This window comes from Adelges cooleyi, unplaced genomic scaffold, assembly GCF_023614345.1.
Source record: "Adelges cooleyi isolate 19-005CV unplaced genomic scaffold, UGA_ACOO_1.1 ACOO_flye_CR_arks_rails_tigmint_CR_PRNA_8, whole genome shotgun sequence".
Lineage (NCBI taxonomy): Eukaryota > Metazoa > Arthropoda > Insecta > Hemiptera > Adelgidae > Adelges > Adelges cooleyi.
The window spans coordinates 4,634,296-4,658,133 of record NW_026096513.1 but is presented as its reverse complement, the minus strand read 5'-3'; the positions used below and the strand labels follow the sequence as shown (position 1 = coordinate 4,658,133).

Sequence of the window (23,838 nt, the reverse complement as noted above, 5' to 3'; positions counted from 1 at the left end):
CACAGTTGTACTTTGGTTTATAAAATAACACTTATTAGGCCCTTTTGCTAGTGAAATAAAATTATGTTTTTTTATTACAGTATGTTGTTATGCGTACAGGGCCAATAATTCTACCACAATATCAAATAAAATATAAATAAGGAGAAGAAATTGTTATAAGAAAAAACGCAGCGCTCAATTTTGAACACAATAAAAGGTGCAACGACATCAGTTATTGATTTTGCATGTTATACTCCAGCGGCATAATATTCACCGGGTGGATTATTGATTAATGTGTATTATGTCTGCCAGACGACCGCCCTCCCGGTCCAGGAAGCGATTAAACTGTGCAGAATTCATCATAGTGTTGTACATTGCATATTGTGCAGTTTGCAGCCATTCGGGTTGGTCGTTTACATGTGTTGTTTCGTCGCATCGCTTTTGTTGATACAACAATATGTTAAACTTATGTTCAGAAATAACCAATATGTATAATATGTCGTTGCATTTTCTGGTATGCTTCTATCAATATCGATCCGTACACCCTATATTATTAAAATCGCTTTAAAGATTAAGTAACTTTTGAGCAATAATTGTAGCCGGAGGAACGTCAGATTGGAAATTAGCAAAAAAATCTTCGAACAAACCAACACCGGTTGTCAGATTCCAGGTAAATTTTAAACATAATTCAACCTACTATATGTAGTATTAATAAGTATTACTTGACCGACTTCTTAGTGAAGCAACTCTATAGACCAGAAATCGTACCCAAAAGTGACATTGTTGGCCTGAAAATGTTAAAAATCCACCCCTTCCACTATAAATTGAGAAAAACACCCAAAAAATATACTTGTTTTTTAACTTAATATTACGGCGCTCTATTACTTTTTTAAAAATACACAAACTAATTACAAATTTGTGTGGAATATTACTTAGATAATGTGTAGTAACATAAAGCATATGTTTAAGTTTTAACTATATTTATTAAACTATCATTTTGTAATAACATATTATATATTCAAATTTATACTATATGTGACATTTTTATATAACTATCATGTTATTATTATTCAATATACAACGCGCGTAGTGTGATATAGAACCTCTTTGAATAATTTCAATAAACTTAAAATACTCTAATAGATAGCGTACATACTCATTTTAGGCGTAACATTTACATAACAATAGGTTCATTAAAGAAGGAGTTAAACACACGACTCGACACGAACTTATCCGAGACGAACTTAACCAACACAGAAACGCACTATTTAACCCAGCCCACAGCGCAGCGAAGCGGAGTTGCTCTCTCACATCTCTCATACAACCTTCCTCTCCTTATTGTGTGGACGCCAAAGTCGGGTAGCTGTTATCAGTCCGCCGCGGCCACCAATATCCTTCCTTTCCTTATTGTGTGGACGCCAAAGTCGGGTAGCTGTTATCAGTCCGCCGCGGCCACCAATATCTTTCCTTTCCTTATTGTGTGGACGCCAAAGTCGGGTAGCTGTTATCAGTCCGCCGCGGCCACCAATAACATAATCCTTCCTTATTATCCTTACACATACATACGCCGAGTCCGTAGCGATATATATATAAAAATACTATATTCATTACAATTCAATTACTTAAAACCGTACGAGTTTCTTATCACACACGTGTCATTATTAAGCAATAAAAACACTGTTGTTCTTTCGTTCATACATATACCTATACCTATACTTCTTAAAAGTGTCGTTAAAGGTCATTAATTCTAGCGGTCGAACAATCCTATTACACCCATGTGACTATTTTTGGTCAGCAAGGAATGTAGTCGGCTTATAATAACTCAGTAGACGTTGTTATTTCTGACAAGCGCATTGATTATTATAAAACCATTGGTAGACCGTGTACTGAATTACACTTTAACGAGAGATAGATGGTCGTAAGATAACGTTAAAACACCAGTGTCTGAAATATATTTTATGAATGAAAACATTCGTGTTAAAACAACGTTCATTTCGACATATCAAGATCACATACTCAAGGAATATCGACAAGGTCATAGAGCTTCGAGTGACTCCACGACAAGGTATGTACTGTATACAATATTATAACACTGTGTAATAGTAAGTCTAGAGGCAGGAAGTGAGCCCTTGTAGTAAACATACACACATGCACACCCCGATTAAGAGCCGTTTTCATACTTATTTAAAATATCCATTCACCGCCGCTTCCCCGTCCTTTTCTTCTATTACAAAATGGCGCCCAACGTAAAAAGCTTTTATTCCACAAATCACAAAATTTTTGGCTTCGCCCGAAAAAAACCGCTGCCCAATTTTTTCACAACTACAAAAACTTGGTAAAATTACAAGAAATATAAATATAAAACATTAAGTAAATTATATATTAAATAAACATACGAACTCTTAAAAATACTGACATTAAAGTTAAAAAATAACTAGATTTAACTGATATAACTAGAAGTTTTATTTTTCATTCTACAATTCAAAAACCATTTTTGAAAATATTACAACTATTAGAGTATACATACTACACTAATATATAACTAACATCCGATAAAACGTTTTAAATGGAATCTAAACATACATATAGTACTTATGAACGAAACAACTTAAGTCAATTAGAAGGCACCCTTGAATACTGTTATGACAGAATTACAGTGACGCCAACCAGGTCATTAAATGATCTAACCGAGATTAACACGGCAATACACGGGTAATTGAGCCCCGACCGATTTTTCTGTAGAACACTTAACAGGGGTGACAAAACTTCTCTTTGTACACCAGACATAAAACTCTTAAAAATATCGTTAAATTTTTCATTACAAAACTCTCAAAAATGCCTAATTTGCTTACAAACTTAAATATTTAATAAATATATATACCTACAAAATGTTTTTTTTGTAACATATCCAAATTTTCACAAACATAAACACTTAATAATTTCAGCTTTGTCAATACACTGAGGAAATGTAACTCTTTTAATACACAAATACTTAATTTCGATTTTATTTTTTATATATCTTGGTGAATATCATACTATAGATCTATATACTATCTTATTATAGATGTAGATAACTTTAAAATTATAACCACTGCATCATACCAACTTAAATTTTGAATACAAAAATAATATTGTTCTAACATAGTTCATTTTTATAATAATAACAATAATATACATAACACCTATAAAATAAAGGCCACTCATATAATAATACATGCTAAAAAATATATATATATATAAAGGGCAATACACATAGGCCTAACATATAATAATAAAAATAATATTAATGCTAATAAATAGAGCATTAATAAATAAATAACGCTTTTATATAAGCCAAATATATAATATTGAAACCGATAAAATTATATAAATATAGCAATGAACTTAACAAGAATAGGTTTTCATTAAACAACATAATAATAATATTCGCCAAGCAAATCGTATAACATTATGAATCTTTATAACAAATATTATAAAAACAATAATATAACAAAATCAAATTTAGTATAAAAGTATCACCCTTTTATAATTTTAATAATGCAGTAAACAAATCCATTACAATTATTTCACAAAAAATAATGCGTAAAATAGTATAATTTCCTAACATTCACAATATTTCCACATATCTCATAAACAATTATCGAATTTTTGCAAACAATCCTTATACACAATATTACTGTATTACACGAAATCAACTACAATTCACACCTAATTTTTTTTTAAATATCACTTTAATACGCTCAAGCGAGGCTTCAGGCCGAAATAAAAGATCATACTAGTATACTTAATGAACCATAAATATAAAACTGAAATTTATCATAAAATACCAAATCAAAAACTATCATTACTTTAATACCAGTATTAAAACACTTTTCTAATTACAAACCGAGATACCTAATAGCAAATGCAAACGGGAAATGTCCTTATAACCTAATAATGCTAATAAAATTGCGACCCATAGGATTTTCTTAATTTAAGGTTTCAAACATAGAAAAATAACATCACACACAATATTATAACCGACAAAATGTCGGGATATAGCATCAATACTAATTACAACATTAAATATACTACCAATAATTAATATAAGCATTATATCGCAAAGTTAATTTACATAAGAATAATATTAATAATCCTTGTATAATAAGTGATATTAATAATGATAATATTAAAAAATATATACATAAAATATGCTAATAAATATTACATAAATAATACAGACCAAATACCAAATATATATTAAAAATTTTTTTTTTTTAAAAAACACAGGCTATTTTCATAAAGAATGTTAATATAGGCTACATACATAATAAGAAAGCCAAACAAACAATAAAAAATATTGAATAATGATACAAAAAATGCTATTGATCATTTATTTACAATACAAATATAAACATACATAAATGAGATATCAATAATATAGATATCATATATAAAGTCTAAACATATAAACAAGATGCTGATAAATACTCTATTACACAAATAATAAAAATACACACAGGCCAAAAAAATACATAAATGATGCCAAGTAAGACCAATTGCATAACGCTAAGATCAGACAAAACATACATACTGAGAAAAATATATAAAAAAATTCTAATTTGGTATAAAAGTATGATATTTTTCATACAACTCATACATTACACATATAATTAATATATTCACAATAGATTATAAAACTACTTTTAATATTATGCATTGAGTCAAATGCGTTACAGCAAAATTAAAACACAATTTTGATACATAAATCATCTAAAAGGGAGATAGATAACACAAATTAACAAGAATATAAATACTTTATTAAGATAAATTACCACTTATATTAAACAAAACTAAATCATTTCAATAAAATTGCCCATCACAATAAAATTCACTTAAGCCAAGAATAAATTACACTATACAATTTTCTTATAATTATCATATAACTTTAATGACACAAAATACAAATTTGATCAACTTTTCTTAAATCTAGAATAACGTAATAAAAACATATATACAACAAAAATTCTTTTATACATATTATCATTAAGCATACACGAGTATATCTACTCAATGAAATCATTCTTAGTTATATTAGATCTAATCTAAGTAATAAAAAAAAAAACAAATTTAAAGTTTTCTAAAATATTTCAAAACCTTTTTTACAAAAAACTATATTTTCAAGAAACAAAAAATACATTAGTTAAATTAACACATACATTTCTATTTCAATCACACAATGTGATGACATTTATTCCATAGTTAATATTTCTACACCACTATGACCACTTTGTTCATAATTTTATATAACAAATGCATCAATAAATATGCAATAATCAACGCTTTTATACTATATATATCACATATACAATAATATATACTAATCTAGAATAAGGCTTATTACTAAACATAATATAATTCACTAACACAATTTTAAAACAAAAATATATATAACTTATATAAAAAAAAAACAAAAATTACATAATTAATACTATCATAAATCATGTATTTAGCATTTAAATATTAGATCTTAATAAATATCACTTAACTCAAAATATTCTCTAAATTATATATTATAATCATTGATTTATGTAAAAAAAAAACATAAAATATAAAAGTATAAAAAAAAAAACCTTTTTATTATATACAATCTCATATATTCCCAATTATTAAATAATATTATTATCAAATGTAATCATGTCATAATTGTTATTATGTGTCTAAAACATTTGTATTTCAATATAACCTAGCACTTAAGTTATTATCACATTATATACAACTTAAACATATATATATAATGAATCATTACATTTATAAAATCGATACATGCCTCATTTTCACCAAAACCATTTATTGTATAAAAAACACAACACCAATTTGTAAACAAACATACACACCTATGCTCACACATAATCGACCCTTCTTTATCTACAATCTATCAATGTGTACAACAACAGGATCTATTCCATCACATACGGTCATCGGCAACCAATCATCGGACCGCCCACATCTATACGGAAACGAATCACGAAGGACACGCAAACCAAACCGGATTGTCAAATCCTCAATACAGCCTGGTAATAGAAGGGATGACCATACTATTGTCACCCCAACAATACAATCCTGAAATCCTATTACAAACAGTAATTCGTTCGACCTTCGCAACGGTTCACGTGTTTAACTTCAGTAGTTCAACCAATCTTACTGTCATGTCGACATTTTCCAAAAGAAATGCTTGGTATTCAAACTTCATTTTTGACGACTACATGAGACTTCTCGTGAACTATTCCAAGTCAAACGTTTATGCATTTAATACGGATTTCATTAATCAACTCCTCACACATGGCTTTGAAAACGTCAAGAAAAATTTAATCGAACACAACATATTTTCTAAACAATATTTGTTTTTACCAACAATTGTGAGCGGTTGCCATTGGATTCTAAACACAGTACACATCCCATCACATACTATAACACAGTATGATAGCTTATACACATATTTTCCGCAAGTAACCAATACCATTGCAACCATGTTGAAACAATACACAGATCTCATGAACATTGATCCAATTAATTGGACAATCGTTCAAGGTGATTCTCCCTATCAAGAAAACGGGTATGACTGTGGAGCTTTTGTTCTCGAAATGACCAAACATATCACTATGGAAACACCATTCAATTTCAATCAGAAACATATGTCTCTTATTCGTATTCGACATGAGAAGGAATTACGACTTCAAACAATACTACCAATACTTTTACGACATGGCATGGATGGTAGCAATAATCAATCATCTCAAACTTCTAAAAACACAACATTATCACTCAACTCAGTATCAGGTGAGTCCACTGAGTTAATAAACTATAAAGCCATAAAGAACAAGCGTAGACTCAAACGTATGGGTTATAAAAGACCACGAAATCACAAGAAAAAGAACAAAGCAAAAACACATGATCACACATTATCACAATAATACACACACCTAAATTTTTTAGACAAAAAATATAATATATTCATAATAAAATAAAAAAAAAGGGGAAACAACATGTATCACATTTCATTATATTCTCATAGTTTAAGATAACTAAACATTATTATTATCATAATTACTATTATTATTTTATCCATTATTATACACCTTATCATGTTACGAGGGCGTAACATAAAAAAATTAGCCCGCACTTTGTAGTAACATAAAGCATATGTTTAAGTTTTAACTATATTTATTAAACTATCATTTTGTAATAACATATTATATATTCAAATTTATACTATATGTGACATTTTTATATAACTATCATGTTATTATTATTCAATATACAACGCGCGTAGTGTGATATAGAACCTCTTTGAATAATTTCAATAAACTTAAAATACTCTAATAGATAGCGTACATACTCATTTTAGGCGTAACATTTACATAACAATAGGTTCATTAAAGAAGGAGTTAAACACACGACTCGACACGAACTTATCCGAGACGAACTTAACCAACACAGAAACGCACTATTTAACCCAGCCCACAGCGCAGCGAAGCGGAGTTGCTCTCTCACATCTCTCATACAACCTTCCTCTCCTTATTGTGTGGACGCCAAAGTCGGGTAGCTGTTATCAGTCCGCCGCGGCCACCAATATCCTTCCTTTCCTTATTGTGTGGACGCCAAAGTCGGGTAGCTGTTATCAGTCCGCCGCGGCCACCAATATCTTTCCTTTCCTTATTGTGTGGACGCCAAAGTCGGGTAGCTGTTATCAGTCCGCCGCGGCCACCAATAACATAATCCTTCCTTATTATCCTTACACATACATACGCCGAGTCCGTAGCGATATATATATAAAAATACTATATTCATTACAATTCAATTACTTAAAACCGTACGAGTTTCTTATCACACACGTGTCATTATTAAGCAATAAAAACACTGTTGTTCTTTCGTTCATACATATACCTATACCTATACTTCTTAAAAGTGTCGTTAAAGGTCATTAATTCTAGCGGTCGAACAATCCTATTACACCCATGTGACTATTTTTGGTCAGCAAGGAATGTAGTCGGCTTATAATAACTCAGTAGACGTTGTTATTTCTGACAAGCGCATTGATTATTATAAAACCATTGGTAGACCGTGTACTGAATTACACTTTAACGAGAGATAGATGGTCGTAAGATAACGTTAAAACACCAGTGTCTGAAATATATTTTATGAATGAAAACATTCGTGTTAAAACAACGTTCATTTCGACATATCAAGATCACATACTCAAGGAATATCGACAAGGTCATAGAGCTTCGAGTGACTCCACGACAAGGTATGTACTGTATACAATATTATAACACTGTGTAATAGTAAGTCTAGAGGCAGGAAGTGAGCCCTTGTAGTAAACATACACACATGCACACCCCGATTAAGAGCCGTTTTCATACTTATTTAAAATATCCATTCACCGCCGCTTCCCCGTCCTTTTCTTCTATTACAAATGTACTATCGATTAAAATTGACAAACCGACAAATATATCATAAACCATTTTCCCCAGAAGAGATGGAAACTTTTTCTTTACTTCGGTTTAAGGTAAATTTGTATAGGTTAAGGTCTTCCATTGGACCGAAGCTAAAACGTATAAAATTTTCTCAAAAATAACTGTTTTCAGACTTCTTTTTTACTTGGGGAAATGCAAAAAAATAAAAAGGAGAAAAATATACTTTGACCATGGTCAATTTCTAAATAACCATATTGTGTGAGTGAATCAACAATCAACAAGTATTTGAAAATATTTGTTCAGTTGTATTAACTTATATAGACCTGTGACCTTCCTGTCCAATACTCTCTGTCCCCACTATGCCCTGACCCAACTGTACTTGCTTTTTATTTTTAGCTTTAATTGAGTAAAAAGATAAATTTATTTTGTGTAATAGTTATATGGCAATAATAAAATATTTTCTTACACATTGGTTAAAAAATAGCCAATATATTATAATGTTTAGCAGTTTTAATAAATGTTGTAATAATATTTATGTATATTGTAATATTATAGAAAACCATGATCACAGAACACGTATCGTGTGGCTTGAGAAACGTTTAGCTACTTATAGTTTCTATTATATGTAACCGTAAATTTAAGAAATATGACTTAAGTTATGTAAACATTTGAACGTGGTGAGGTCATAAGTAAATAAAGGCGGATAAAAGTTCACTGGGAAACCGGGCAAATATACAGGAAGTTTCATTAAGGATGAAACACTCGTTTCCATTTTAAAAACAAATACAATTCTGTAATCTTTCTCATTGCATACACTTAAGCTTGTGTTGTTTTACACTATCAGACAATATTATAAATTTTGTTTTTTTTCAGTTATTTTAACTGAAGTCTAACATTTAAGACGGGAGGTGTAGTGCGGTAGAGTAATGCGCGCAAATAAAAATAATAACTCAATAAAATGAATTATCAAAAATGGGCTATCGACCAGTCAATATCTTCAGCAAATTATTCTTAAATCGAATAAAGTAAATAAATTATATATCTTACTATTAAAGTTCTAAAGTGGTCAGAGCTCTGGAAAATACCATCTTATATTCGCTATTCTAGGTTTTATACGTATTAATACTACTTAATTAATTTAAAAAATGTATATACCTATATTGACGGGGTCGTATCGTGGGCGCAACACTAGGGGCTGGGGAATTAAATAAATAAGGCAACTCGGTGGTTGCGGCGAAAACACGTTTATTCGACCACGCAATGACAATATTATGAATGGTATATTAATAATAGTAAGCAGTTTTAAAAAAAGTCGCGGAAAGGTCCGGATTGATCGAGCTAGCCGGGGTTAGTCGTTTTGGGAGTTGCGGTGTCTTATTAGTAGTGTGTAAATATATTAGCCGGGCCAATATATTTGTGAATAAAATTACGGGAAAAAAATACTGCAGTATATTTTTTTAACTTTTTATTTGAATGCCACTATATTGTTTGTTCTAGTGCAGTACCTAGCCGAAATTAACATTACAACGAATATACAAATAGATCAAATGGCACAAACTGTAACCAACCAATATTCAAATATTCTCCAGACGTTCCTATGCGATTTGTGTAACAAATGTTTTTTTACGAAAAAGCAAATTCTCCGTCATATGATTACCATCCACAAAACTGTAACGGCGAATCGTTTACTCAGAAAACACAAGTGTGACGTTTGTTTAAAATCGTTTACCACGAAATATAGGCTGGAAAGACACAAAAGCGTGCACACTAACGAAAAGCCTTACAAATTTGCCATTTGTTTAAAATCATTTAAGGCAAAATCCAGTCTGGTATCACACGTACGCCTGCATACCGGAGAAAAGCCTTACACGTGTGTTGTGTGCCAGAAATATTTTTCGACAAAATCCATTTTGGTAAGCCACGAAATTGTGCACACCGGCGAGAAGCCTTACACTTGTGACGTGTGTTTCAAGCGTTTTACTAAAAAATCAAGCCTTACGGTACATAAACGTATTCATACCGGCGATAAGCCCTACAAATGTGTTTTGTGCTTAAAGCGTTTTACCAAAAAATCATACCTCGCAATACACGAACGAGTGCATACTGGAGAAAAACCTAATACGTGTGTTGTGTGCCAGAAATCTTATTCTACAAAATTCCATCTGGTAACGCACAAACGCATGCATATTGATGAAAAGCCTTACAAGTGTGACGTTTGCTTTAAATCTTATATCGCGAAAGCCAGTCTGGTAGAGCACATACGCAATCATACTGGCGAAAAACCCTACAAATGTGTTTTGTGCCTGAAATCGTTTTCGGTAAAAAGCACACTGGTAACACACGAACGCATACACACCGGCGAGAAGCCATACAAATGTGAAGTGTGCCTAAAGTATTTTACATTAAGTTATCACCTTATCAAACACAAACGCATCCACACCGGAGAGAAGCCATACGAGTGCAACACGTGCTTGAAATCGTTTGCCCAAAGAGTCTACCTGGTTAAACACAAACGTGTCCATTCTGGACAAAAGCCATACAACTGTGTTTTGTGCTTAAAGCAATTTACTCAAATATCAAGCCCCACAATACACAAACGAGTGCATACCGGAGAAAAGCCTTACACTTGTGTTGTGTGTCTGAAATCGTTTTCGACAAAATCCTCTTTGGTAAGACACGAAAGTGTGCATACCGGCGAGAAGCCTTACACTTTTGACGTGTGTTTCAAACGTTTTACTAAAAAATACAACCTTACGGTACATAAACGTGTTCATACCGGAGAAATGCTTTACAAATGTGACGTGTGTTTCAAGTGTTTTACTAAAAAACCATACCTCACAATACACAAACGGGTCCATACCGGAGAAAAGCCTTACAAGTGTGACGATTGCCCGAAATCTTTTTCTATAAAATCTCATCTGGTAACACACGAACGCACCCATGCCACAGAAAAGTCATACAAGTGTGTTATGTGCCTAAAGCCTATTGCGGTGAAATCCTACCTCGCAAAAAACCAAAAACATGTCCATTCTGGTGGATTGCCTTGCGAATGCGAAGTGTGTTTCAAGTGTTTTGCCAAAATATACAACCCGGTTCGCCAAAACAGTGTCCATGTCGGAGAATAGTCAGATCTCTCTCAGTCATCAGTTTATACCTATATTTTAAAATTAAGATTTTTTTGTTTATGTGTTATTATAGTACTTTATAGTCAGTACTTTATACTGTTGTAAAAAAAACATCTTTTAGACATTAAATATTTTGTGTTGTAAATATTTCTAAATGTCTAAACTTTGTTTGTGTAATAAATTATATAATGCCATATTTTTAAGTTTGGTTCATTTAATGCATTTTTCTACATAGTTTTGGTTTTATTTACACAATATTGTATTACATATTCGAAATTTATATTTTATACTCTAGCAATTAAAAGTCAAATTATCAAAATTTGGGCGAAACATAGAGTCATAAGTATGATATTTGTTTTCAACGTTTTAAAAAATGGCCCAATAGAATGTATAAACCTATATTATATGAATGTTTTCAGAATTTTTATCATTAAAGTTTTAGAATAATTATATTCAGAACTAAAGAAACTTGTCATTTGTGTTGTATATGCTATAAAAATACAAAAAAGTTCAACATATGTTCAAAAATGTTATATTTCTTCTCGTTTTCGAACATAAAAGTTTTGATTGAAGATATGATGCTTATTAAAAATATTGTATGTCTTATCCTAATTATGTTGTTAAGTATGCTCTAATAACGAAACATCTGTGCTTCGGAACTCAATAGGGCTAATGACGCCATTTATTTTTAACTTCAAACTTCTCATACACTACACAAACGTACCCATACTAGATAATTGTTGTACGAATGTGTTGTGTACTAACATCTATTTCGGTACAAATCCAGTCTAAAACACACGAACGCATGCACACTGATTAAAAGGTCTACAGAATTGAACCCATACATTCAACTATTTCCCATTCGTGGTCTTCTCCTACATTTTTTATTTAATGTTAAAAACTCCATTTATAATTAGGTTTTTTTATTTTTATTGTGAATAAAAAAAACAGCGTTTAGACTCTTATTAATTTGTATTGTACATTTTTCTGTACTCCATTTTGTTTATTTAATACATTTTAGTAACCAGTATAATATTACACACCAAAAGAAACTAGATATTTTCTTGTAATAATACACTTGGTTCCGCCTCGAAGCAATGTCAAAAATGTTTATTATATTTGTTTGAAAGAATTGAGAATAAATATTGAACTACAAAAAAAAATTAAAATCAAAAGAAAATTAAGTAAAAAAAATTCTATTTTATTATCCAGTATTTTTAAAAAATTGTCTACATATTTTTTAGTTATATGGTTAATAAGTGTATTGAGTGCGAATAAATATAACACTGTCACTACTAACCAAATGTAAATATTATATTTAAATTAAATAAAATAATAATATTTAACAATAAACAAATATACAACGTAACACAACTATAAAACAATACGAGAGATGTCGCGAGACGGTGTATCGAGTGAGACTGTGTTTCGACAGAATGCGACTGATGAACTAAACTGACTGTCTGGTGGTACGGCACTTATATAGGCCACAGAATATTCTCGGGGCGGCAATTGCGGTGTGTGAGAACGCTCGGGAAGATTCTCGCGGAGACGTGACGGCGGCGGCCATGCAACACGCGTTGCACGGCGCGACCGTTCTAGAACATTCGCGAGCGCTCACCACATCACCCCCCTGGGAAGTGAGTTGCTATGCTTGAAAAAACTTGGTAAAGCGAACACGACGACCTGAGCGAGTTGTTATCGAAGGTGTGTTCGTAGAAACGGCTTCATGAGTGGACGAGCTAGAAAGTTCTTCATCAGCTGGTTTAGATGGTAAACGTTCAACTGAGTTTGAAGGGTTAGAGATGAAGTAAGCCGGTTTAAGGCGGTCGATGGACACGGTCGACTTCTTGTTTTTAACTAAAACAACGAATGTCTTGTCATTACGGGTTAGAACAGGATATGGCCCGGTGTAAGGTGGCTGAAGAGAAGTTCGAACCAGATCAGTGCGTAGCATGACATGAGTGCAAGTTGCTAGATCTTGATGAACGAAAATACGACTTCTAGAGTGACGTGATGCTGGGACGGGACGTAGTCTAGAAATTACGGTTCGGAGTTTTTCCACAAAGTCTGAAGGTTCAGGAGAGACTGGTAGTGGAGACAAAAACTCACCGGGAACTCGTAATGTCTCTCCGTAAACTAGTTCCGCGACTGAAGATTGGAGATCACTTTTCCAGGCAGTGCGTACACCAAGGAGTACTAACGGTAGTGCGTCTGACCAAGAAGAACCTTCGTGGCACATAATAGCAGTTTTAAGAGAGCAGTGCCAACGTTCAACGATACCATTTGACTGTGGGTGATAACTAGTTGTTCTAAACAAGTGAATACCAAATAGTTTAGCAAGTGGCTGGAAAAGTTGAGATTTAAATTTTCGTCCCTTATCCGTAGTGATTTGAAGTGGAACGCCAAAGCGCGCAATCTATGAGAAAACGAGTGCTTTAGCGACAGTTTCGGCAGATATATCTTGTAAAGGTGTAGCTTCTGGCCATCTGGTGAACCGATCTATTGCAGTTAAACAGTATTTGAATCCGTTCGAGTAGAGAAGAGGACCGATCAAGTCGATGTGTACATGGGCGAAACGAACCGGAGGAACAGTAAAATTACCAAGTGGCGCAAAAGTGTGTTTAAAGACTTTGCTTCGTTGACACTGAAGACAGGAACGAGACCATTCACGACAGTCTTTGTTCATTGATGGTCAAACAAAACGCTGGGATACCAATCGTCTTGAAGCATTGGCTCCGGGATGACTGAGGCCGTGAATATTATCGAATACTTGACGTCTGAAGGCTGGCGTCAAGAACGGGCGAGGATGGTTACTGCTTGTGTCACAGTACAGAGATTCGTCATATCCAGGGATAGGAACTTTAACGAGGCAGAGAGCTGAACCGTGATCTAGAAATTTTCGAAGTTCCGGGTCGGTTTCTTGACTGCATGCCAGAGCTGAGAAGTTAACTGGAGTTGAAACTGAGTCAATGCGAGACAGTGAGTCAGCGACTACATTGTCCTTCCCAGAAATGTGTCTTATGTCTGTAGTAAACTGGGAAATAAAATCTAAATGGCGAAATTGTCGCGGTGAACATTTATCATTTCTCTGAGAAAAAGCAAATGTGATTGGTTTATGATCCGTAAATATCGTAAAATGACGAGCTTCCAGCATGGGTCGGAGATACTTAATAGCTTCATAGATGGCGTAAAGTTCTCGGTCATAAGTACTCCATTTTTGTTGAGAAGGGTTAAACTTCTTGGAAATGAAAGCTAAGGGCTCCCAGGACTGCTGAGATTGCTGTTGGAGAGCCGCACCAATTGCGTACTGGCTAGCATCAACGAAAAGAGCTATGGGTGCTGAAGTGTTTGGATGAGCCAGGAGTGTAGCATTGGAAAGTGCGGTCTTGCAATCGTCGAAAGCCGATATTAATTGCGATGTCCATTGAACAGGAGTTGAGCCTTTCACCTTTGGACCTGCTAAGATGGCATTAAGAGGTGATTGAATAGCGGCAGCGTGTGGCAAGTGTCGTCGGTAGAAATTAAGCATTCCTAAGAACTGACGAAGTTGTCGAACCGTAGAAGGCCGAGGAAAAGTCTGAATAGCGTTGACTTTATCTGGAATAGGACAGCAGCCAGAAGAAGAGACGACGTAGCCCAGAAAGGTGACTTCGGGGACACCTAGTACACATTTATTTGGATTTATGACAATTCCGTAGTCGGTGAAACGTTGAAAAATTGTACATAAGTGTTCTTTGTGTTCGTTTTCATTTCGAGAAAACACCAAAATATCGTCTAAGTATCCGAAACAAAATAGCAGATCGCGTAGAACGTTGTCAATAAAACGTTGCCAAGTTTGAGCTGCGTTGCGAAGTCCAAAAGTCATGAAGACGAACTCGAATAGACCAAATGGGGTTGTGATGGCGGTCTTTGGGATGTCATCAGGAGCGACTAGAATCTGAGTAAACGCTTTTGCACAGTCAATGACACTGAAAATGGTACTGCCATGAAGGGCATGAGAAAAGTCGAGAAGATGACGAAGGGGGTACCGGTCGAGAATAGTTCGCGCGTTGAGAGCTCTATAGTCGCCACAAGGGCGCCAACTATTGTCCTTTTTAGGCACGAGATGGAGTGGAGATGCCCAGGAACTCTCTGATCGACGTGCAATACCATCGCGAACCATTGTTTCAAACTCAGATCGGGCGATTCGCAGACGATCTGGGGCAAGACGGCGAGCACGTGTGTTGAAGCGTTTTGTGTTCTGAGACGAACGACCAGTTGCTGTAAGAGCTGCTACCTGCTGTGCAAGGTTATCGATACGGGCTGTAAGACTGGCGATATCATTGGATGGTGATGTAAGAGCCACGTGAGCCTGCGGTGTCGGCGAGTTTCGCTACGTCGTCAAGAGGAGCATTTCTTTGAGTAGCTATAACGGCTTGAATATAGGGAGGTAAGCGATTTGACCACAAGGTACGCAGGAAGTCCTGTGGGATCGAGGAACCACCAGGATTTGCGAGATGACGCAAAAATTGGGACGGCTTCCTATCACCGATTTCTTCGTGAGTTAAAAGCTGACGGACGCGTTGCTCTTGTGAGGAAGTAAGACGTTCGATTAATTCGGTTTTTAGTTTATCAAACTTACCGGTTTCTGGTGTGTTGGAAACTATATCTTTAACTTCTTTGATAACTGGACCATCAGGTTGTGAAATAGCGTGATAATATTTGGTGGAGTCTTGAGTTATGTTAGCTAAAGTGAATTGAGCTTCGAGCTGCGCAAACCAGACGGCTGGATCTTCAGGCCAGAAAGGTGGAATTTTGATACCGACGCGAAAGACATGTGGTACGTCTTGAGGCTGTACGTTGTCCATTGTCGAGGTCACCACTATGGTTAATAAGTGTATTGAGTGCGAATAAATATAACACTGTCACTACTAACCAAATGTAAATATTATATTTAAATTAAATAAAATAATAATATTTAACAATAAACAAATATACAACGTAACACAACTATAAAACAATACGAGAGATGTCGCGAGACGGTGTATCGAGTGAGACTGTGTTTCGACAGAATGCGACTGATGAACTAAACTGACTGTCTGGTGGTACGGCACTTATATAGGCCACAGAATAGTCTCGGGGCGGCAATTGCGGTGTGTGAGAACGCTCGGGAAGATTCTCGCGGAGACGTGACGGCGGCGGCCATGCAACACGCGTTGCACGGCGCGACCGTTCTAGAACATTCGCGAGCGCCCACCACAGTTAAAAATTTGGTTAGTGTTTTTTGTAATTCACATAATTTGCCCATTTTCGATATTGAGGACTTGTGTTAGTTCAAAAACGCTGGAAAGTGAAAAGTGTCAGCTCCTAGAATCTTTTTCCAAATTTTACAATATTTATAAGTCTTAGCGTATCTTTCATTAGATTGTTTTTTTTTTCGGTTTATTTATTACAATTTGTATAAAAAATGCATTATTTACATGTATAATTATGTAGGAGAAATATGGCTCAATAGGAACCACTCAGGGTTAGAAATCTGAAATATTTTACTTTTCAATTATTAGATAAATAATAACAATCCAAGGTGTGAATACAAATTTTTTATATATATATATATAAAAGTAGACATAAGTTAGGGATCTTAAAAGAACTAATGTTATTGTTAAAAATAATATTAACTTTATAAATAGTACAAAATGAACTGTAACATTGGTAAACTACATAACATTTACTAAAGGTACCTACTTTTTTTACACAAGTACACTTAAATGCTTAAACCGTATTGAAACTTTAGAAATCTATTAAAAAATAAACGAAAATACTAAAAAACATAATATATTCTAATAGATATTGCGGTTAACTTGGATTTGAAAAAAAAAATGTAAAAATCAATACATTATTAAAAAGTACATCATAGATGGCGTTATTTGCCCCTTTTAAGTTACCGCACTGGCGCACAATATACGCTGACGCCATGACAATGCAGAATTGCAAAAATGTTATCATAATATATTTTTCTCTTAAGTTTCATTATTCAATACTCATTATTTTTAGTTCCTAAAAAAACCGAAGTAAAATATTATTTTTCAGCCACCAGTTTTGTTATAAACTATATTTCGATCCATTACTGTGTATTTTATTACACTTTGAATACTATTTTAATATAGTATTGTTATTATAAAGAATTATGATGTCAACTCCTGGTCCAGGTAATGTATAATATTTTTGGATAACATTATTTTAAATTACATAATCATCATAATACATATTTTATTCTATGTCTAGATATGAGCCAACAAATGAGAAAAAGCGTGATCACACACTCTAGTGAATACACAATGGATAAAACCTCACAACTGGGTCTTTCAAGGTAAACAAAAAAGTAAACTTGAAAGTGATTATAAGGGCCGTAGCGAGGGGGAGGCCACACCCAGGCGCAAAAAATAAGAAATTAGAAAAATATAGAAAATCTTTATTTATTAATAAAAGCAAACTAAATAATGTACTGTTGTATTATAATGAACTAGTCATTTATATTTTCAAAAAAGTAATTTTATTGTTGGGGGTTAAATAACGGCGTATCGTCTCGCTAAATGGTGTCTCTTTCATTGCATAAAAAAAAAAATTAAGCCTACATGAGTACTCCGATTTTAATATATAAACTTTAATGCATGAATCCGGGAAAAAGCAATTTTTGTTAAAAATTATTGTTGTCTAATATTGTTGAGCCTTTTTTCATTTTATATAACGATTAATGAAATTACAAAAAACTTTGTCGTTGTTTTTATTATGAGTTCGAGAACAAGTAATTATTCTTTGTTTTTTCGACTGTTTTAATAGTGATTTTCATTCAAATTGAAATGTAATAGATGTAACGTCACAACTGAGTTGTTTTTAAAATAAAAAATTTCGAAAGATATTTGCACCACTTAATTTTTTAAGTAAACCATTATAGGAGTTATTGGCATGGATATGTCTTATGGCAGGGACCATCCTAAAAATTTGTCCTAAACGTTTCCGCGTTATGCTGGATGTAACAAAAACAACACTGCTCGTCGTCGGCGGAGATGAAGAGAGGGCGTCGACGGCTAATGACTGGTGATGGTCACGGTCAAGTTATTTGTGCAGGTGTGCATGCATGAATTGTGCGTCGACCTATTTGCTCGCCTATAGTCCAAAGCTAAAGTGTTTATACGAAGAACTCGCCCAGCAACGTTATTATGTCATGCCGATAACGTCATTCTCGGCAGGGATCTCAATTAGAATATACAACCAATCGTTTGGTTATTTGCAACCAAATCTTTATTAGGGATACAGTTAATTTTGATCGTTTGTGTTGTTTGTAAGACATATCCACGTGCCATTGTATCCGTTTATAGCGTTGATACTTTCTGTGAAATTTTTGCCATATTATTAGTTTTTGAGGAGGCCAATGGCAGAGCGGGTAAATTACACACTGAACAAATTGTTCAGTGTGTTAGCATTGTCGTTAGTTTGATATTTGGTCTTGCAATTCTATTTCCTAGGCGGGCAGTCCTCTTGTAAAACGCTACCACTCTACGGTGACGAACAGTACCAATAGCCAAGTTGTTTAGAAACATCTCAAAAAAATGGAATGATTTTAACAAATTATACCTAATTTTTTTTTACATATAATGATGCCTTTTAGTTCTTTTATTACATCAATATATCATTATAACGATAAATAGGAGTTATCAAATTTATTATTATATTTTTTTCAAACTCTTAGGACTAAATATTTGTTACACCCAAAAAAGGAACATATCATTGTTATGTCAAACAGGGAAATAATTTTATTTGTATTAGTATATAATCATTCATAATTTATTACCAAGAATTTATCTCACAGTTTTTATAATTAAATTATGTTTCAATGTTTTAGTATTGATGAAGTGAATAATGCAGCGCCAATTGAAATAGATGAAACTTATTATGATTATGATGATGAGACCATGATGTGTGTAGTAGAGGGAAATAGTCTTTTGAGCTTAGAAGTTGCCATGTAAAATTAAAATATTTACTGTTATAGCATTTTGTTAATTCAATAAAGACATTATTATTTGTAGTTTTTTCATAATATAGTACCTCAGATCATGGACCAATTTTTTAATGTGTCTTGTTTTTTTAGTGTTGATGAAGTAGAAAATGAGGCACCAATTGAAATAGATGAAACATATGATTGTGACGAGTCCACGATGTTTATAGTAGATGGAAATAGTCTTTTGAGCTCAGAAGTTACCATGTAAAGTATTTACAGATATAACACTTTGTTAATTCAATTAAGACATTATTATTATATTATTATTTGTAGTTTCTATATAATATAGTAACTCAGATCATGGACCAATTTTTTAATTTGTTTTATATTTTAGTGTTGATGAAGTAAAAAATGAGGCGTCAAGTGAAATAGATGAAAAAAATTATTTTAACGAAGTAAACATGATTGCTGTAGAGGGAAATGATCATTTGAACTCGGAAGTTAACATGTAATATATTTACAGTTATATTATTTTGTTAATTGATTAAGACATTATTATTATATTATTTGTAGTTTCTACATAATATAGTAATTCAGATCATGAACCAATTTTTTAATTTGTTTTATTTTTTTAGTGTTGATGAAATAAAAAATGAGGCGTCAAGTGAAATAGATGAAACAAATGATTTTAACGAAGAGAACATGATTGCTGTAGAGGGAAATGATCGTTTGAACTCGGAAGTTACCATGTAATATATTTACAATCAATACATTTTGTTAATTAAATTAAGACATTATTATTATATTATTTATAGTTTCTACATAATATAGTAATTCAGATCATGAACCAATTTTTTAATTTGTTTTATTTTTTTAGTGTTGATGAAAAAAAAAATGAGGCTCCAATTGAAATAGAAGGAACAGTTGATAATTTCTATGAGACCACAATACAAATACAGAATAAAAATAATCTGCTGAACACACTTGCCAAGTAAAATATTTACAATCAATACATTTTTTTAATTAAATTGAGACTGGCTTGACTTCCGTAAAATGTACAGTGTAGTTTCTTGAACAGATAGGTCTCAAAAATTCTATTTCAAAACCCAAATATTTTTTTATTATCCGGAAATTTGTGTCCTAGCGTTGTTAGTATTATGTCATCATTACAAAACGCTATTTGGCCCCCGTCATGGTAACTTGTTCAGTTTAATTTTTTCTTTTGTTAAAAAAAACATTAAAAATAAAATAATCAAAACATTTGTTGTGGCAAGCGGCATGTTTTACAGCAGTATGTTTGACAAGTTGGGCATTACCACCATTCAAGTTCAAATAACCCCTTCTTTTTAGATTTACTTTTTTTTTAAATTAATAGCTGATGTCATCTGAGCTAGCCATTACATTTGCAAGTTACTATAATTTTAATTTAATATTGAAATAGATGTAGTAAATGATTTGTGTGGGTGGTGGAAATTGATAAAAAAAAGGCTTTTAGATGTGATAACGGCAAAGTATGATTGCTACTCAAAACGGCGGTTTATTTGCAATACAATTACATCCAAAAGGCGTACGGACTACCACATAACATGAACACCGCAGCCAGAAAAATTTAACAGTGATTTAAAGATAAGAATTTCGCTTGTTGTTAGGATAAAAACAAGTTATTTTTTCGTGGATGTATAATATTTATAGCTGAGCAGACTAGTTATATTTTGTAGAGTGCATATACCTTATGTCAATTTCATCAATATAGTGTACTTGAATCAGCAACTGTCATTTATATAAATCTTATAAACACATTGTCTTACCCTTTGTAAGATTAAAAATATAACTGTGCTTACATTATTTAAGTTTAGAACATTAAAACGTAATGCACCATGAATTAATTAGGAGATGTAATTATATCCCTCTAAATAATAAAATAACTTAAAATCAATTTTGTTAGCCAAAACATTTTTTTTTTATTATCAAAAATAAATTTAACTTTTATTATCACATATTTATTATTAATATGCTAAATTTGAAATGAATATAATTTTAATCAAGCTACTACCACTTGTACTAATGTGTTTTCTCTAATATAAATACCTTGCCGTTCTAGGTTGTGTATATTAATCATACTTACTAAATTTAAAAGAAAATATATTATTATGATAAAAATTATTGAAAACAATATTAAAATATATTTTTTTAATTATTAATTTAAGCTGTACTGTTATGTTTGTTCTAGTGTAAATGAAATTACCAATGAAACGAATCTTATTGATGTAATTAATCAACAAACAAAGACCTATAAACATTCGGATACATATAAATGCGACTCGTGTAAAAAAATGTTTTTTGCCGTAAGGGAAATACTCTGTCATTTAATTAATGTGCACAATACTCGTGTATATGTATGCAAGACTTCACTCACAAATAACGAACAGGTGCCTGGTGCAGTAGAGCTGTACAAATGTGATATATGCGCCAAGTACTTTACTACAAAATCTAACCTTGTAGTACACAAACGTATCCATACTGGAGAAAAGCTTTATGAATGCGATGTGTGTACCATTTCTTTTATTAGAAGTTCTTACCTTGCAAAACACAAACAAATCCATAAAAATAAAAAGCCTTTTGAATGTAATGTGTGCTTAAAATCTTTTGCAAGGAAAAGGTCCCTTAATGCACACAAACGTGTTCATACCCCAGAGAAGCCGTACATATGTAGTGTGTGCTATAAATCATTTTCGGAGAAATCCTACCTTATAGGACATGAAAACATACATTATTAAATTTGCAATGTGTGCTTCATGTGTTTTCCGAAAATGACTAACTGGTTAAGCACAAACGTGTCCATACAAGAGAATAGTCATACAGATATTGTGTAGTGTGCTTAAAATGTCTTTCAGTAAAAATCCATTACAAAACATACGAACGTGTGCACACTTGTTAAAAGGCTTACATAATTGAACACGTATTATATTTAACAATTTGCAATCGGTGTCTTTGCCTACATTTTTTTTTTTTTTTTTGTGAATAAAAATACAGCTTTTATTTTGTGTTGTACATTTATTTGTACTCCATAAAGAGGTTTGCTATTAATTTATTTTAACTTAATGATGCTTTAAGTTCTAGTCATTTGATGCTTATGTTTACATGTTTTGGTTTTTTACTCAATATTGTGTCATACTGTATTTACACTAGCAATTTATTTGCATTTCCTTGCCAATACATTTCTTTGCCCCTAGTAGTACATTTTTTATTAATTTTGTAATACTTTAGTTACATAAGAAATTATAGTATTTTTTACAATTCTAATTTGTTTTACATTTTTATTATTATTCAGTTATCTCTAGCAAAATCTGTTTAATGGTTGCTTGAGTTCTCAAGTGATTCACTTTTTTTCCTTTGCAAGTCTTTGTTTTTTGACAACCAAATTATGTTTTATTTCTTTTATGATTTGCATTTTAATATTTTTCCCCAATTTGTCAAATATACTTTTCATGATTTATGTTTTTCTTTTATACTATCCATTTTTTTAGGAAAACCCGCTTATTCACCTCTGGCTGATGAGTATCTACAAAAAAATCTAAATTATAGCAAAAAGGAATTAAAATTTTTTATGATAGTATATATTTCTTACACATATCTAGATACCTTCAGAAGGAGTGGGTCATCCAATTGGCATTTCTTAGGATACATTTTATCTAGTTTTTAATTTGTAGTGTTCATAAAAATATTGCCATGATCCAATAATTATTCTCTGGCTTCTCTGGGGTATAAACACGTTTGTGTGAATTAAGGGACGCTTTCGTTTAAAAAGTAGGAAAACCCCCTTTTTTTTATTGAACAAAAGCTTTAGTTGCATAAACCATGTTACATAATATATTTACAAATTATCTTACACACTATTGTTTAGCTTTGAATACAATTTAGTACTTACAATTGTTATTAACATAAGTTTATATATATATATAAACTTAGTAATAACTAACTAACTAGTATATATTCATGTCATTTTTAATTAGGTATAAATATAATAACAGTACAGTATACTGTAGATTTTATATGAAATGCTGTATAGTGTTTTAGAATACTTGTTATACATTTTCTTTATAATAATTACTAATACGATTAGGGGCCCCTAATGTGGGGTTTCCTCATGATAGTCATGTATATATTTTATTGTAAATAGTTTAAAAAAAAATACAAATTGTATGATTCTAAAAATGCAATAAAATAAAAATTATTATACAATTTTTATATTGGTGCAAATTTATTATAAAGTGCTGTATAGTATAAAACATGTAGT

At 32.3% G+C, this 23,838-nt stretch overlaps 2 protein-coding genes across 6 annotated transcripts; one reads left to right on the top strand and one right to left on the bottom strand.

The window, feature by feature from the left end:
• Positions 1 to 360: 360 nt before the first annotated feature.
• On the top strand, positions 361 to 23,684 carry LOC126845658 (zinc finger protein 271-like). 5 transcript variants are annotated; one of them, XM_050584457.1, is made up of 9 exons: positions 361 to 649; positions 17,633 to 17,751; positions 17,828 to 17,912; positions 19,446 to 19,565; positions 19,692 to 19,805; positions 19,936 to 20,049; positions 20,177 to 20,290; positions 20,419 to 20,532; positions 23,069 to 23,684. In XM_050584457.1, the coding sequence occupies exons 2-9, from the start codon at positions 17,730 to 17,732 to the stop codon at positions 23,094 to 23,096; spliced, it is 711 nt and encodes a 236-aa protein (XP_050440414.1). In that variant the 5' UTR covers positions 361 to 649; positions 17,633 to 17,729; the 3' UTR covers positions 23,097 to 23,684. The 5 variants fall into 5 exon arrangements, with proteins under 5 accessions (XP_050440414.1, XP_050440413.1, XP_050440415.1 ...); XM_050584456.1 differs by lacking the exon at positions 23,069 to 23,684 and adding an exon at positions 21,772 to 22,531; XM_050584458.1 differs by lacking the exon at positions 23,069 to 23,684 and adding an exon at positions 21,037 to 21,232.
• Positions 12,527 to 16,648, bottom strand: LOC126845659 (uncharacterized). The gene is made up of 2 exons (XM_050584459.1): positions 16,185 to 16,648; positions 12,527 to 13,420 (listed from the first exon to the last, which is right to left on the bottom strand). The coding sequence occupies exons 1-2, from the start codon at positions 16,408 to 16,410 to the stop codon at positions 13,209 to 13,211; spliced, it is 438 nt and encodes a 145-aa protein (XP_050440416.1). The 5' UTR covers positions 16,411 to 16,648; the 3' UTR covers positions 12,527 to 13,208.
• Positions 23,685 to 23,838: the final 154 nt, after the last annotated feature.

Coding starts and splice junctions, on each gene's coding strand:
- LOC126845658 (XM_050584455.1), top strand. CDS start 9,983: ATGGCACAAACTGTAACCAACCAATATTCAAATATTCTCCAGACGTTC.
- LOC126845659 (XM_050584459.1), bottom strand. CDS start 16,410: ATGGACAACGTACAGCCTCAAGACGTACCACATGTCTTTCGCGTCGGT. Junction 13,421..16,184: donor TTCCAACACACCAGAAACCG/GTAAGTTTGATA, acceptor TCGTTGTTTTAG/TTAAAAACAAGAAGTCGACC.